General features: G+C 51.2%; 1 protein-coding gene across 1 annotated transcript in view; it reads right to left on the bottom strand.

The window, feature by feature from the left end:
* APOLTP (apolipoprotein lipid transfer particle homolog) overlaps window positions 1-16,680 on the bottom strand; it is a 1,141,779-nt gene that overhangs the window by 554,149 nt on the left and 570,950 nt on the right. The window contains exon 36 of the mRNA XM_086941409.1: window positions 6,609-6,911. Within this exon, the coding sequence (XP_086797535.1) occupies window positions 6,609-6,911 (303 nt within the window). The remainder of the gene's footprint in view (window positions 1-6,608; window positions 6,912-16,680) is intronic.

Genomic DNA, 16,680 nt, shown 5'->3' with positions numbered 1-16,680 from the left:
GGACAAGGTGTTACGCCTGTTGTCGAACCGGATGGCTTGCATGGACCGAAAACTCGGACAAGTCCAATCGATCGGTAGAGGTTTGACGGAGGTCAAAAAACAGCTGGCTGCACTGAGCAACCGGGGTCACCCTAAGAAGGTAATAGGCCCGGCCTTGCCGGGAGTCGTCCTTGAGGGTAGAGGGAAACGGGTCAAGAAGAGGGCAGTTTCGGGGGAGGTCCCGGTCCCAGAGGTACCCCCAGTCGCCCCCCCTCATGCCGGTAGACAACCCGGTACCAAATCCTGATATGGGGCAGCCGATCCCGGTTGTAATTATTCCTGATAACGATGAGGATATGCCTCCCGAATTGGCCACCCAGTTGGCAGCATGGCTCAAGAAGAAAGCGGGGGGGTCAGTGGCCCCTGGAGATCCGGCCGAGGAGGCCAGACTACTAATCAAGCAATTGCGGCAGTCGAGAGATGTCGCAAAGGCGAATGTTCCTCTTGTTTCCCCACAGGTAGCACCGGTAGGACCTGCAGTTGGTCACGAGAAAACGGCGGGAACAACGGCCGAACCGGGTAAGCTCGCATTGCCAATAGCGGGGGAGGGTTCATTACCCTCGAGGCGGGAAAAGGTGGCACAGCACATCCCTTTGGCTACGAAAGAGTTAATATGGGGGGACAAATATGTTAACATGTTTTCCTTATTAACTGGCCATCGCGAGATGGAATATGCTAAAACCCAGAAGGATTTATGGCACCGAGCGTCTGGCGCGCCAAGATGGCGGAATTCAGGGTGGATGAGACTGTGACGAATTGGGTTAAGGCCTTTTCTATATTTACTGCAGTTATGGGGGAACGTAAACCCGAGGTGATGACTGAGTTGACTTGCTATCAAAATCGTATTATGGATTTTTATTCTATGTATGGGGGGGAGGAATGGAAAGGTTATGACATGAAATTCAGGAAAGCCAAAGAATATGATGCTACTTTGACTTGGGATTGCCTGGACTCGGTGTCATGGCACAAGCAGCTCCTGCCAGGGGCGGCAGGTACGTCCTCGCCAGGCGGGAGTGGGTCGGGGGTCGTCCGCCAAAAGCCCGCGGTGCCCTTTCGAGCGGGCGCCGGTGGGGATTACCAGCCTAAGACCGGCGGGAATGGCGGCAAACGGGGGGTCTGTTGGGGCTTCAATCGAGGCAACTGTAACAGACCGCAGGGAACATGTAGGTTCAAGCATGTATGTGCGGGCTGTGGGAACTCCTCACACCTGGAGAGTTCGTGTAAATCGAAAAATAGCGGGATGGGAGTAAAAGGAGGGTCTAAGCACGAGTGAGGTAGAACGTTGTGACCGATTGCCTACACCCGTTGATCTCATGGCTATGACTCCTTGGTTAAACAGATACCCTGATCATGTATCCGCTGGGGTGTTGAGGAACGGATTCTTACATGGCTTCCACATCCCGGCGGGGGATTTTCGGGGGGACTCCTTCTGTGAATACCAGTTATCGGTGCAGCACAACCCAAGCGTGGCAGAGAAGAAAATAGCAAAATAAGTCAGCTTGGGGCGAGTGGCAGGGCCTTTCCATCGCCCGCCGGTGGCAGAATTCATCTGTTCCCCGTTAAGGGTTGTCCCGAAGAAAGACCCGGGGGAATTTGGACTTATTCATAACCTGTCTGCTCCAAGGGGTTCCTCGGTGAACGAGGCCATTGACCCAGAAGTCTGTTCAGTACGGTACGCATCGTTCGATGAGGCCGGGCCATGTTAAATCGCCTGGGCCCCGGGGCGCTGATGGCGAAATCAGATATCGAATCGGCGTTCCGGTTGCTCCCGGTACACCCACAGGATCAGCGCTTGCTAGGTTTTGCATTTCAAGGAAGTTATTACATGGATAAATGCATGCCTATGGCTTGCTCCATTTCTTGTGCCTATTTTGAAATGTTCAGTTGTTTTTTAGAGTGGGCATTCACCGAGGCCACAGGGCATAGGCATGTTATGCATTATCTCGATGACTTCCTGTTCTTGGGAGCAGCCGGCGATACGAGATGTGCGCAGGCGCTGCACGACTTCTGCATCCTCATGAGGGAGTTTGGAGTCCCACTGGCACCAGGTAAGACGGTTGGACCATCTACTTCACTGGAGTTTCTGGGAATTGAGCTCGATTCTGTGGAGGGATGTTTCCGTTTACCGATGGAAAAGGTGGCCAAGTTTAGGGCTTCCTTGATACAATGCCTGGGTAAAGAGAAAGTGACCTTGCACCAGTTACAGCAAACAGTGGGTCAGCTTAACTTTGCTTTGAGGGTAATACCTATGGCCCGCCCCTTCTCACGCTCTATTGCACAAGCTATGGTCGGTCTCAAAGAGGGGCACTACCGTACGAGACTGTCGGCAGAGGTTTGCCAGGATATGCGCATTTGGTTGGCATTTCTGGCGGACTTCAACGGTCGAGTCGTGTGGAACAAGCCGCCAGTGTCTTCAGATGAACTAGGTCTGTGGACTGACTCAGCGGGGAGCGTGGGATTTGGCGCCATCTTAGGTAATTGATGGTCGGCGCAAACATGGCCGGCCTGGTGGCACTCCAGCTGTCTCACAGGTAACATTGGGTTCTTGGAGTTATTCCCCATTTGGGTTGTTCTGATGGCATGGCCTGACAACTTCAGGGACCGCTCAGTGGTGTTTTGGTCTGATAATATGACTGCGGTCGAATGAATTAACCAACAGGCAGCACGCTGCAAATGGATCTTGAGATTGTTGAAGGAAGTTGTGCTGCTTCACAGGTAACATTGGGTTCTTGGAGTTATTCCCCATTTGGGTTGCTCTGATGGCATGGCCTGACAACTTCAGGGACCGCGCAGTGGTGTTTTGGTCTGATAATATGACTGTGGTCGAATGCATTAACCAACAGGCAGCACGCTGCAAATGGATCTTGAGATTGTTGAAGGAAGTTGTGCTGCTTTGCATGAGACTGAATGTACAGTTCAGGGCGAAACATGTGCCAGGCGTACTGAATCATGCAGCTGATGCACTCTCTCGTTCACATATGCAGGCGTTCAGGGGTTATCTGCCTACAGCGGACCTAGTGGCGGCACCATTCCCCGAAGCACTATGGCTAATCGGTGCCCCGGACTACAAGACCTTGTGGCAGCAAGCTTAGCCCCCAGGACAAGGATGGCATACGAAGGAGCGTTTCGTTCCTATTGCACATTTTTGGGTCCAACAGGGAGTCAGAGCTGGGGTCAGGAGGAATCCTTCCTGGGGTTCCTGGTAGCGCTGCACAGAGAAGGCCGATCAGCGGCAACGGCCAGTAGGCATAGGGCGGCCATTTCATTCATGGCGCAGGTGCATGGCATAAGAGACCCAACGTATTCCTTTTGGTTAAGAAGGCCCTTTGCGGCTGGCAGCGCCTCGAGGGTCGCAAGCAAGATGTGAGACGCCCGATTGGCTTACACAGGGTGGCTTTGCTTGGAGCAAAACTAGACGAGACATGCTCCTCCCATTTCGAAGCAGTTCTGTTCCGGGCAGCTTTCGCATTAGCATTCCATGGGGCTATGCGGGTGAGCGAACTGGTCGCAAGGAATAAGAAAGACATTGAGGGAGGCTTATGCAGGGATCACGTCCAAATTAGGGGTGATTCGATGGTGGTCTCGATAGCCAGGTCCAAGACTGACCAGGGGGCTTTTGGGAATAGTGTTGTCGCGCAGCGCGCGCGAGGGTCCCCCACGTGCCCAATAAAGTGTATAGAGGAATACTTGGCACTAAGGGCGGTTACATAGGGGGGGAGTTTGCTGAGGCACATGGATGGCACCCCACTGACGAGGTTTCAGTTCCAGAGGGTGCTAGCACTGACAATCGCTGCTGCGGGCATGGACCCGTGCGATTTTGGGACCCACTCCTTTAGGATAGGGGCTGCTACTGAGGCTACAGCCAGGGGTCAGAGTGCGGAGGAAGTGAAACAGTTGGGACGATGGTCCTCGAATTGCTTCAAAAGGTATGTGCGATTGCACATGTTGTAATGATCAATTGACATGCACTCACGCTTCTTGTCTTTTGTTTGAATTACAGTTTCGCGAGCCTGTCACGCGGGGCGGAATTTGCAGTCGACCCAGCACCAGGAGACCAGCGGTCAAGGATCACCGTCTGGAGAGAGAGTGGTATGGGTCGTGGGCCACTCATATGTGAGGCGCGCCGGGGACGTATTCGAAGCAGGTGACGCGACTCACGGAGCTGGGGAATACGGGTACAGAGTGGCCTTCCATGGGAAGGGCGGGCTCTGTTTTGACCAATTCGAATCATTTTTTGAGGGTCTCCTAGGGCGGAAAAGGTCACCGCCATCTGTAGTCATAGTACACCTAGAGGGGCAATGACTTGGTGACACTGGGTAGACGAGTGTTGTTCGAACAAATTTTGTCTGCTGTTAGCTGGTTGGCTAAAAGAATCCCGGGGTGCACGGTTGCCTGGTCCCACATGATTCCCAGGAAGGTATGGCGGGGGGGCCTTTCGGTGTCAGCACTGAACCATTCAGTGAAAAGGGTTAACAATAAAATTGGTAAATTGTTTCGCTCTTCGCAGTTGCATAGCATTCCTCACGGGTGTATTCGGGGTGATCTCATGTATCTGAATGATGGGGTTCACCTGTCCAGGGAGGGGAATGATTTACTCATAGGAGACTTCGTAGCATGGCTAAGGGGTTTGAGGAAGCATGGCCTTTAGGAGGAGTTGGGGGGGCCGGATAGTCGGTCAACTATCCGGCCTGTGGCGGTAAGGTCATGATCGGTGAGCAGTAATTTCAAGGTCCCTAGAGGGGGGCGCCACCCACAACAGATGGGAGCGCCCGAGGGGAGGCGGCCATTGGCCCCTCCCACGGGGAGGCGGCACCCATTAAGGATGGGTCGCCTAGGGGGAGACGGCCATAGGCCCCTCCCAGGGGGGGAGGTGGCTAGATGCCCCTCCTACTAATTTCCCGGGGGCCGGATATCCGCGACGGCGGATAGAGAGTGTGGGGATTGGGGGGAGTCCACGCTGTCCTTCCTACAGATACCTCACACGGGAACTCGGACGACCTTTAAGATGGCGTCGAGTGGAAAGGGGTCCCCCACCACGACAAGGGAAGTTACAGTTGGCAACGAGGGTAGAACCCTCTGCGCATGCGCCACTCACACCGTGAGGGCGAGAGTTTTGGTAGTAGGGATCTGACACCGGTTAAGACCTTGCCGTTGGCCCTTAATGCTAGGATGTACAATTTTAATTTAGAATGTTTGCATTTGCAGGATGTTAGACTCGGCTAGGAAACCTTTGTATTAGAGATCTGTTAAGGTTAGCCAAAGATCATGTCTGCATCGAAAAGTAATAAATGTAAAATTGTACATAATTATGAAACTTTTATTTAATGTTTTAAATTTTGTTTCATATTTTAATAAATACGGCCGGGAGGGTGACTCCCTCCCGCCTTTCAAAAGTTCAAACTTGTGTCCGACTTGTCCCATCCTTGGGGATTGTATTGAGAGGGGGTGGCGGGCATCCCGGCCATATGGAATCATAACAGTGATGGGAAACATCCATTACAACGCAGTCATTACAACGACCTACCTTTACAACGCAACTGTTACAACACAATTGTTTTTACATCGCATGCCATTACAACGCATGCCATTACAATGCATGTGACTACAACTCATGCCATTGCAACGCATGCTATTACAATGCATACCATCACAATGCATCATAAGGTAAGTAATGAAGATTTCTTTAGTTTTAGGGTGGGTATGGGTTTTGGGGTACATGGGAATAGTAATTTTTACTCCTACAATATCCAACACTTACCCTACTGTTGCCCTAAAAGTATTATGCGTTGTAATGGTATGCGTTGTAATGGTATGCGTTGTAATGGAATGTGTTGTAATGGTAGTTTTTAAAAATGCCTTGTAATGGCATGCGTTGTAAAATCATGCGATGTAATGTTAGTTGCAATGTAAAGACTGCATTGTAAAAGCATGCGTTATAATTGATTGCGTTGTAACATCATATATTCAACAGTGAACAGTAAAAAGTTTGGGGGAAGAATAAGAGGGAAGAGTGGGTAGAAAGAAATAGCAGCCAGCACACAGCGGAAAGAGGGAGGTGGAGGAGGGAGAAGTGTATGTGACAGGAAGAGAGAAAGAAGGAGATGTGGGAAGGAGCAGGCAGAATATTCTGGACGAAAGTGGAATAGATAGGAAGAAGCAATGAGGAGCCAACAAAAAAAGGCATAGAAATGTAAAATACTCCACCATGCACTACTGTGCAAGCATTCCCTAGGAGGCAGGATGATGCACAGAAACAGCAAATAGCATGATGTGGGTTATAATCTCCTCTGGACTGATCAAGGAGGTGACTGATAATGTCTATAGATATTGGCTGAAGGAGGTGTTACCAATTGAGACCTTGGTTGGAGTCAGCTTACCATTATCTAGATGTATATTGAAAATAATATGTTTGGTTAGAAAATTTCTCTCTCAAAACCCAGACCTAAAAAGGGTCAATAAGCATTTTAAAGACATTTATGTGCTTTATTTTCTCTTTTGAGATCCCACCATTAAATCTCACATAAATGCAGTTTGCAGTAAAACAGAGACTTTGTTTTTTCAGAACATACCTGCATTCTTTAAATAGCCGATGTTGTGTGTCAGGGTCCCAGTAACTCCCCTGTGCTCAGGATCAATGTTATTGGCAATGTCTACACACAATGATTTTTCATCCATCTGGAAGCAGGCTTCCCCTTTTCTTATTTGCTCAGTCAATTCCAGTTGCCCTTTTAACTTGGCTTCCATGGGCATTGATTGGCTCCCATTTTGAGTCATGATGACATTGATATTATGAAGACTTGTGTTTCCAAATACATTCCTGTTTTTGAGATACACTCCATATTGTGCCTGATTCACCAGAAAACTGATGTTACCTGCAACATAAAAGATACGAGATACACTGGCCTTACAATAGGTGAAATTATCAAAAGACACACAGAAGATGACAGTGTGGATGCTAATAACAGCACCACAAATAATTTGACAATCAAAAAGGCTATAAAACCCTATTAAGTCCATATTTTTTACTTCATATGCTATTGTGATTAATTGACAGTTGATCTACAGCTATACAAATGTAATTTAGGTAAAATTGCAAACTGTGCTTATTCACTAAATCTATGAGCCATTATTTTTCGTTAGAAGATAGTCGTGATAGGTGGATAACACATCCTCCAAACTCCATCCACCCACCTCTGAAAGGATAAGGAGGTGTCTTTGGCTGAACAGGATAGAGGGTAAACAAGCACTGGCCAATACCGATAGGACTGGGATTGGCAGTCAGCCTTTTTTCAGTTTGTCTATGCTTGTTTTGTTTTGTAAAATGGTATGTTTAGGGAGCTGTTGGGCCTTCATCTTAATAAAGCAAAAAGCCCACATTGCCAACCGCCCTTGAACTGAAGCAGACTACTTTGCATCACGATATAGCCCAGGTGAAAGAGAAAAATGCCATTGTTCATAGTGAAGTGGAAGAGATAGGAAGCCAGTAGCGGAGGCGGGCTTACCCACTGCCCAATGCAGCAGTTGATGAAATAATAAAAATAAGTGGTTTGTCAGGCAGTCAAGTCTGGAGCAGTATGATGTGACTTATAAAATAAGTTCACTAATGGCAGGGTTGTAACTTCTCCAAACTTTTACCATTTGGGTTCATGCGTGTCTAAGGAGGTGAATTTGAAAAAAACTAAAATTTCAGGAGTATGAGTGTCATGCTCCATCAAATTTGGGTCAATGTCCACATGGGAAATTAATGGAACTAAAGAAATCCTGAATTGTTTGGGGACATAAAAGGGTGTCTCAATTTTAAATTCAGTTCTAGGCAGTAAGAGGACAAGTAAATGGATTACCGACTACACTGCCCGGCCACCTCTTCCTCCTACCTACCATACGTCCTGGCCCTCTTGTAGCAGTGGAGGCTCAGGGACACCTGGCGTCGGCAGAGACACCACTCAAGGACTAGCCTCATTCATCGGGGCCTCCCGGTTCTGTTGAAGGTTCCGCTGCCCTGCATCCTGATAGCTTTGAACTGGGCCCCTGGCCCTTTGTCAGCGGCCCTACCTTTTGGAAGCCTTCTCACCCTCTGGCATGTACCACTCCTGTTAAACCTGGCACCATTGGTGTGGGTCTCCCTTCCATTTTTTGCTGTTGCCTCACGTATTTTTGCTGGTGTTAGATGCTTTGGTCACTGTGCCACTGCTATTCAGTGCCACTGTGCAAGTGCTCCCTATTGTAAATTGTTGTATTAATCAGTGGTTCCATGTTTGGCTATTTGGTTTACTTGTCAGACCCTAGTCTAGTGCACTGAGTGTGCCCAGGGCGTATAAATCCAAATGCTGCTAGTGGGCCTGCAGCTCTGGTTGTGCCACCCACAGAAGCAGCCTTGTAAAATGTTTCTAAGGTCTGCCATTGCAGAACCTGCGTGCAGTCTGGTACTGTCATGCTCACTGGGAAAGTGCACCCACTTGCCAGTCCCTAAACCTTCCCTTTTCTTCATAGTGAATCACAGCCATTTTCGTTTTTCACTATTGCAAGGCTACTGGTTCTCCATAGGCCAAATGGGCTGTTAGATTATTACATGTTTATAATCCTAATTGTCTCAGAGAACATGGTAGAAATTCGAGTTTAGTATGTCTGAACTCAGAATGATAAAATACATCGTTTAGTGAAGTTGGTTTTAACATTCTGTGTTTGCAAATACCACTTTTAGAAAGTAGGTATTTGCTTGTTTAACCATTCAAACCTGCCTCTGCTAGGTTGTGTATTCCTTTGTCTGGTTTTGTGAGTGACAGGGCTGGGAGATTCCAAGAGACAGGATGAGTCACCCAGTGGTGATTAGAGATATCTGCATCTAGATGGGAGGGAGGAGTTGCACCTGAACCTTGAATAGGGCTGTGCCTGCCTTCCACAGTGCTGGCTTCACCTCCTGGCGAGCAGCTGATGTCTCTGCCCTGCACACTGAAAGAAGAGAAGGAGTGCTGTAAATAAAGTGCTCCAGGACTGTACCTGCCTTCCACAATGCTGGCTCTAACTCCTGTGGGGCGTATGATGTGCCTGTCGTGCACTGTGAAAGGAAAGGAGAAGTCTGGTAAACAGAGTGCTTCAGAACTGGTTTGGACTGGGCAAAGGCCCCTCTCCCCTCAGAGAACAAAGGATTTTGGGGTATAAATATTGGGCCCCTGATCCCATGAAATTAGATCACTTCTGGACTACAAAAAGAAATCTTAACTGAAGAGAGACTATTCCCAAGATGAAGTGCTGCTTTGGGGATTGGCCTGCAGTGGTTGCCTTACTGCCAAAGGAAGGAGGAAGGAACTTTGTGTACTTTGCTTTCAACTTGTGAAGGATATCCAAGGGCTTGGAAAAGAGCTTGCCTCCTGCTGAAGTCTCAGGGAAAACAGACTTCAACGCCCAGCTCCCCAAAGTTTTTTGGAAGTGCCTTCTGCTGTTTTGGGCCTTCCGAGGAACTGAGTGTCGCAAGGAGCTGGAAGCGTGACTCAACGAGAAGAAGTGTGTCGCGTCGCTGTGCCTGGCGTCGCAACTCCGAAGGAGGGTGTCGCCGCTGGAACTGTCGCACTGCACCACATCGGAGAGAAGCGCGCCGCAACGAAGAGGAAGCGTGTCGCTGTCGCTGCTGCTGCCGTCGCAACTCCGAAGGAGGGTGTCATCGCTGGAACTGTCGCACTGCACCACATCGGAGAGAAGCTTGCCGCAACGAAGAGGAAGTGTGTCGCCGTCGCTGCTGCTGCCGTCGAAACTCCGAAGGAGGGTGTCGCCGCTGTAGCTGTCGCATTGCACCACATCAAGAGAAGAACCTCGCAACGAGGTTGGAGCGTGTCGCCGTCACTGTGCCTGCCGTCGCAGCTCCAAAGGAGGGTGTTGCTGCTGGAACTGTGACACTGCACTGCATCGAAGAAGAGCACCTCTCATCCCTGAGAAGCGCGCTGGCTTCGGAGCTGCTGCCGTCGCATCGTGGATGCCGCTGTTGTAGCTGTCGTATCGAGCGGAAGCTTCACGCATCATGGGAGAAGAGTGTCGCCCCTGGAGCTGCTGCCGTCGCATCGTCAGGGTGTCGCCGCTGCAGTCCGCGCATTTAACCGAGAACTTCTCGCATCCCGGAGAAGCGTGCCGCATCTGGAAGATCTTCATGTCTTTATTTCTTTGCACCTGAACTTTGCCGCATTTCCCTCGCTGCGACATCGCTTGTCATGGAAGTGTAATGCAACCTAAGGTACATTGACGCAAAGTGTTGCATCTAAGAACTGAACTGAACTAAGCTAAAATCTACCATCTGAAAAGAAACAGTATTGTGTATTTTTGTCGTTTATGGTCTTGTGGTAACTCTATATAAAGTATACTTATTTTGATATAAAACCTGTGAGGTGTCCATTTGTAGTGTTGTCACTGGGTAACTGTATGTGGTCACAAATGCTTAACACACCGCCTCTGAGATAAGCCTGTCTGCTCGTGCCAAGCTACCAAGGGGGTGAGCAGGGGTTATTTTAGGAGTGTAATCCTTTTATCCTGACAAGAGGCAAGGGTCTCTATTTGTCACAAGTACCCACCTGTCCCAACTAGAGACCCCCAAATCTAACAGCCCCCATCAATAGCTTTCGGAAGGCCAATGGAGGTCGCTGTTTCCCCACCTGCCTCACTGTCATCCTGGGACCTTCGAGCAACTGAGGGATTTGTGGCCTCCTTCGACCATATGCTTCCATAGGAGCCGGTGAGTACCCCCTAGGCTGTGCTGTGGGCCCATTGCCGGGCAGCAGGGACTACAAATATGGTAATAGAGACCACGAGGAGGCTTGCGGGGTATGCGTGTTGTCCAGATCACAGTGCTTCGGGTTGGTGTCCTCCTGGAAGTCTGAACTGAAGCCACGCAGCACCACAGTGTAAACTTCAGCTGCTCCCCGCTGTACATCTGCCCCTGGCTGGAACATCCATACTCTTCATTGACCCTGTGCCTCGCTTTGCCTGCTGCCCCCGGGCTCTCTTTGAGGTTGGCGACCTAACATTAGACTTTCCCAGAGCAAGACTAGCTGAACTTTAGCATTTTCTTGCTTACAGGGGAGAGCCTCATCGATACTAGGACTGGTTAAAACTCGCTGAGTTGTAGAGGAGGCCAGGGTCTCGCTTCTATCAGCTATGCCCTGGGCACACCTTTGAGGGCCTTCCTCCATGCTGCCTGTTGAACCTGAGAAGAGCTTTGCCTATGATCGGCACAGGAGGTGGCTCCGGGGGGCTCAAAGATTTGTCCCCTGAAATCCACTCCTCTGCATGGGGTGGCACAGCTGATCAAGTAAGCACAAGGCTAATGGCGCCACAGGCACGGCCCCAGCTCAGGACATCCTTTGACACAGGGCCTAGAATAGCAAGCAGGGATCATGCCACTGTTTCTACTGCAAGATTCACCCCCACTGGCTCCTCCGGCCAAAAACAGCCTTCAGGAGAGTGTCGTGGGATGTGCCCTCACCGCTACCAGTGCACCCAGGAGTTGGACACACAACACAACCCAACCACCAGTATGGCAGTGGCTACGAATAAACAGGACAAATCAGTTTGTGAAATGCTTACCTGCTCCACTCCGACTACGGCTAAAGACTCGGTCCATAGCTTGCAGCCCCTCACACAGACTGAACCAGAAGGGGCAGCCAACTCCAACCAAGCTGGGGTGACACAGGAGTTCTTAGCATCTCTTTTTGACTCGCTACAGACCAATCTTCAAGCACTCAAAAAAGACCTCTCCCAAAACATACCAGATCTACAGCAGGACTTGCACAGTAGGGAACCGGGTCTCTAACCTGGAAGGTGATGAAATGACGAGAGGCGAGAAGGTGAAGATGCTGCCCCAAGAAATCATCAGCCTCCGTGAACAACATTACGACCTCAGAGCCCAAGCGGAGGAAAGTGAAAACAGGGCACACCGCAATAACATCCTCCTCAGGGTGGTCCCTACGGGGGCGGAGGACTCAGGTATACAAGGATACACCCAGGTGCTTTTATGCTCCATTCTGGATTGGGAGGAGGGGGCAGATCTACGGCTAGATAGAGTCAACCCAGTTGGCTGCCCAGTGGGTCCCAACACTAGGCCACTGGACATTCTAGCCTGCATGCACAATTTTCAAAATAAAGGAGGACATTCTGAAAGCAGCCAGCACCAAGCAACCTATCCACTTCCGCTGCCACACGCTCTACCAAGCTCTACCAAGATGTCTCACTTCTCACCCTCCACGCCATAGGGAGTTTAAACCAATAACCAACTGCCTGCTCACAAAGGCTGTATCCTATGACTGGGGCACCCCTTTGGGTTGGCGTGCCAATGGGAGGGCCAGCTTCACTAACTTGAGACATCCAGGGATGCCCGCCATGTCCTCGGCTTGCCAGATGAGTCATCTTCCCGATCCATGCCTGGCTCTCCACACCGAACACCATCCTGGCAAAAAACGGAAAAAGCAAGCAGGACCCTTGTCCTGGACCAGCAGAGCATGCACAGGAGCAACAAGCAGAACTGGATAGCTTTGCTTTAGGCACAGGTGGGGCCTTTTCATGAAAAGCACCTTACCCATAGCTTGCATCTTGGCACCATATGCCAAGCCGGTTCACCTTCCTCTGTCCTGCGGTGGCAAAGGTCTGACACCCAACATACCAAAGTGTCCAGATAGCCTGGCATGCTAGTGGCCATCAATGATGGACTTCCCCGATTCATAGTTATGTTCTTATTGATTGTAGGGGAATGTTTCTATAGGTTTTTTTTTTTTTTTTAATTTATTTTTTTTTTTTGAAAACCTTTATTGTACTTTCATAATGTTACACAGCATGCGGCCTACAACCCCGAGGGGCCGGCCGCTAAACGAAAGAGGAAAATCGCAATGACAGCCTTGTGGAATTAAGGTCCTTGTATTGAGAAAGTCATTGTAGTGAAGGCATGCCACAGGAAGGAATGAAGGGAGCTAGCACACTTGTCATAAGGAATAAATGAGGTTTTCATTTTCTATTTTCATAAAACAACAAAGGGAACAAAAGAACATCGGGAAATCACAGTGCGATCATTGACAATGTACATTGCAGGATAGGTATAGGAGTAGCCTAAGGATAGGATAAAGTGCCGTGTTATCCAGGAATCAACGTGGGGTGGGAAGAGACTACCACCCCTCCACTGCCCTCCCGCAGGACCCCCCCCCCCCGCAATCAACCCCCCTCATTCCATCCCCTCATCCTCATCTGAGTCTAGCGGATCATCCTCCGGCAGAGGATCGCAGATGTCGCCCCGGTAGGCGTTCCATGGGGACCAGACCTTGTTCCACTTGCCCGGACAGGCCCGACTTAGGTACAATGCCCTTTCAGTTACCATCATTCTATCCATGTTCATGCACCACTGTGATGTTGTCGGAAGGTCTGCCGCCCCCCAACGCTGCGCAATGTCCCGCTTCGCCACCATCATTCCCAGTGTCAGCCAGAGGCGGCCATGCCGTGACAGGTCCGTCGGTTCCCATACATTGAGGAGACACCGCCGTGGCTCCGGAAGGACCGAGACCTCCAGCACCTGTGATTTAGTACGCAAAACTTGGCGCCAGTAGTTTTGTATGCGTGGGCAGTCCCAGAATGTGTGGGAGAAGGTACCCTCATCCCCGCAACCACGCAAGCAAAAGGGGTGTGGAGTTCTGTGGATGCGGTGTAGCAGTGTCCTCGTGTAATATACCCTGTGAAGGACCTTTAGCTGAACCAGCCTCATCCTGGCCGATATGCCCGCTTCTTTGGGGGAAGCTAGAGCCTCATTCCACTCGTACTCATCTAGGGCGCCTACCTCTCGCTCCCATCTGTCCTTGAGGGGTGTCAGAGGATCTGGTGAGTTATTTAGGAGCTTACGGTATGTCAGGGACGTTGCTCTCTCCACCATGAAGTCGGTCAGGAGGCGATTCTCCAGCGGGGAGGACTCAGGGAGAGTCGATCCAGCAGGGATGGCTGAGCAGGGCATGGCGGATCTGCACGGATCGGTATGACTCGTGCGGTCCGAGGTCATACATTTCTCTCAGGCGGGCGAATGAGATAACATCTCCCTGCTCCCACATGTCCCCCACTGTGGAGATGCTGATGGAGTCCCAGCGGGAAAACCCCTTACTGGTCCTTAAACTGCCCAAAGCGCGCGTGTCCCAGAGCGGGGTGAGCTTAGTAATCGTACCTTTCCATCCTAGCGCAGCAGTCGCCGCGTGCCAGGTGTCTACAGTGAGTTTAGTGGGGCCCACGAGCAGTCTCCGCTTCCTCCGATCGTAAAGCGGGGCAAGTATGTTATTGGTGCCCAATTGTGCCCTGTCCGCTTGGAATGCCGGGTCAGACTGCGGAGCATGTAGCCATTGGTTGATGGGCCTGAGTTGTGCTGCCCAGTAGTATAAGTGCAAGTTAGGAAGTGCAATGCCTCCCTCATACCAGCCTCTGCAGAGTTTAGCTTGGGCTATGCGCGCAGGGCGATTGCCCCACAACAGCCCGGAAACCACCGCTGCGACCCTCCTGAAATATCCCGCTGCCACCGGGAATGGTGTGTTATCCAGGATGTACAGAAAACGGGGCAGTGATTTCATTTTGTACAATGCAGCTTTCCCCAGCATCGTTACCGGCAACCCTGCCCAGAAGCCTGCGTCCTGTTTGAGACGTTCCAGTGGTGGCATGAGGTTCAGTCGCTTGTGTTCAGAGGGGTCCCTCGTGATATGGATACCTAAGTATTTAAAGGAGGAGCCGGCCAGACGCAGAGGGCAGTCTGGCCCGAGTGTCGGGGTACTCCCTGCCAGCACATATAACTCCGACTTGTTCCAGTTTATGGTGTAGCCTGAAACCTCACCATGTTCGTCACACAGGCGCAAAAGGGCCGGGACTCCACGCTCTGGATCTGTCAGATACACCAGCATGTCGTCCGCATAGAGGGACAAGCGGTCCTCCCATCCTTCCCTCCATTGAATTCCCTTGAGTAAGGGGGTATGTCTGATGCGAATAGCCAGAGGCTCCAGGGTAAGCGCAAAGAGCAGGGGAGATAGAGGGCAGCCCTGCCGGGTGCCACGGCCAAGCGGGAATGTGCGTGATATGTGGCCATTTGCCACCACATGTGCCACTGGCGCTGTGTAGAGAAGCTTTATCCATGATATGAAGTTCGGGCCGAAGCCCATGTGGGATAGGACTTCAAAGAGGTAGGTCCACTCCACCAGGTCAAAAGCCATCTTCGCGTCCATGGCCAGTATAACTGCACTATCGCTAAGTTGGTCCGCCCTTGCCAGCACCCCGTGTACCCTTCTGAGATTAAGTGCAGTGTTTCTATGAGGCATGAACCCCGATTGATCTGGGTGGATAAGGTCAGACAGATGGCGCAGTATGCGGTTGGCCAGGAGCTTCGCTAAAATTTTGCTTTCTGCATTCAGCAGAGAGATGGGGCGGTAAGATGCGCACTCCTCGGAGGCTTGCCGGGCTTTGGTATAGCCACAATCGTGGCCGTCCGCTGATCCAGCGGGAGCTGGCCCTTTTCACGACATTCTACGTACATCTTAAGTAGGTAGGGACAAAGGTCGTCAGTGCGTGCCTGGAACCACTCGATCGGAATGCCGTTCGGCCCAAGTGCCTTACCGGGTTTGAGCGCCCCTATGGCTAACCGAAGTTCGTCGGTAGTCAACGCCGCCTCCAGGTCGGCCACGGCCTCCGGTCGCAGCGACGGAATATCTATGTCGCTCAGTGCACACTGGGCCGCAATCACGGTAACCTCCCTTTCGGGAGTATACACCTTTTCGAAGTGGGACGCCAGCGCCTCCACCACCCGGTCGGGGTCAGTTAGCATCGCTCCATGTTCGTCCCTTACCTGCTGGATCCCCCTGGAGCTACCCCCTCTCTTATCAAGCCAGGCCAGCATCTTCCCCGCCTTGTCCCCCACATCGTACACCCGATTCTGTGTCTCAATGACATGCCCCTGTACCGTGAGGCGTGCATGGTCTGTGTATAACTGCTGGTGAAGGGTAAGGGTGTGTGCCGTGTCTTCCGTGGGGTGAGCTTCGTGGGTGGTTGTGGCGTCGCAGAGTTGGAGCTCGAGAGCAGAGTGCTCAGCTGTTCGTTCCTTCCTATGCGCCGCTATTGAGCCTATAGCCTGTCCCCGCAATACTGTTTTATAGGCCTCCCAGAGAATCTCAGCAGAAGCCGCGGTTGGTTCGTTTTCAAGGAAATACTGCTCCGTGGCCCTCTGAAGAGCCCTCCTGACTTTCGGGACTTTAAGGTAAGAGGCCTGAATGGGGTATATGCGGCGACGGGATTGTGTCCGGGAGGTAATGGTGAGGGTCAATGGTGAGTGGTCGGAGATGCCACGAGGGTGTATGCCTACCTCATCCACTCGCTGTACCCCGTCCCCCATCGCTAGGAAGTAATCAATGCGGGATAGACTGTTGTGGACTGTGGAATGAAACGTGTATTTTTTGATCAGGGGGTGAACATGGCGCCAAACATCTATCAGCCCCAGTGCCTCTAAGAACCGCCGAAACCGGGAGGGTCCCCCCGGCGGGGCGGCCACCGGAAACCTGTCAAGCTGCGGGTCTGCAGCTGCACCCAAGAGCATGTCACCGTCCGGGAGGGACAGCAAGAAGTCGCCCTGGGCTGGAAGCATCACCTAGTGTAGGGAAGGCG

Source organism: Lissotriton vulgaris, chromosome 10, assembly GCF_964263255.1.
Source record: "Lissotriton vulgaris chromosome 10, aLisVul1.2, whole genome shotgun sequence".
Classification (NCBI taxonomy): domain Eukaryota; kingdom Metazoa; phylum Chordata; class Amphibia; order Caudata; family Salamandridae; genus Lissotriton; species Lissotriton vulgaris.
Note: the sequence above shows the minus strand (reverse complement) of the source record. Positions and strands in the feature narration are given on the sequence as shown.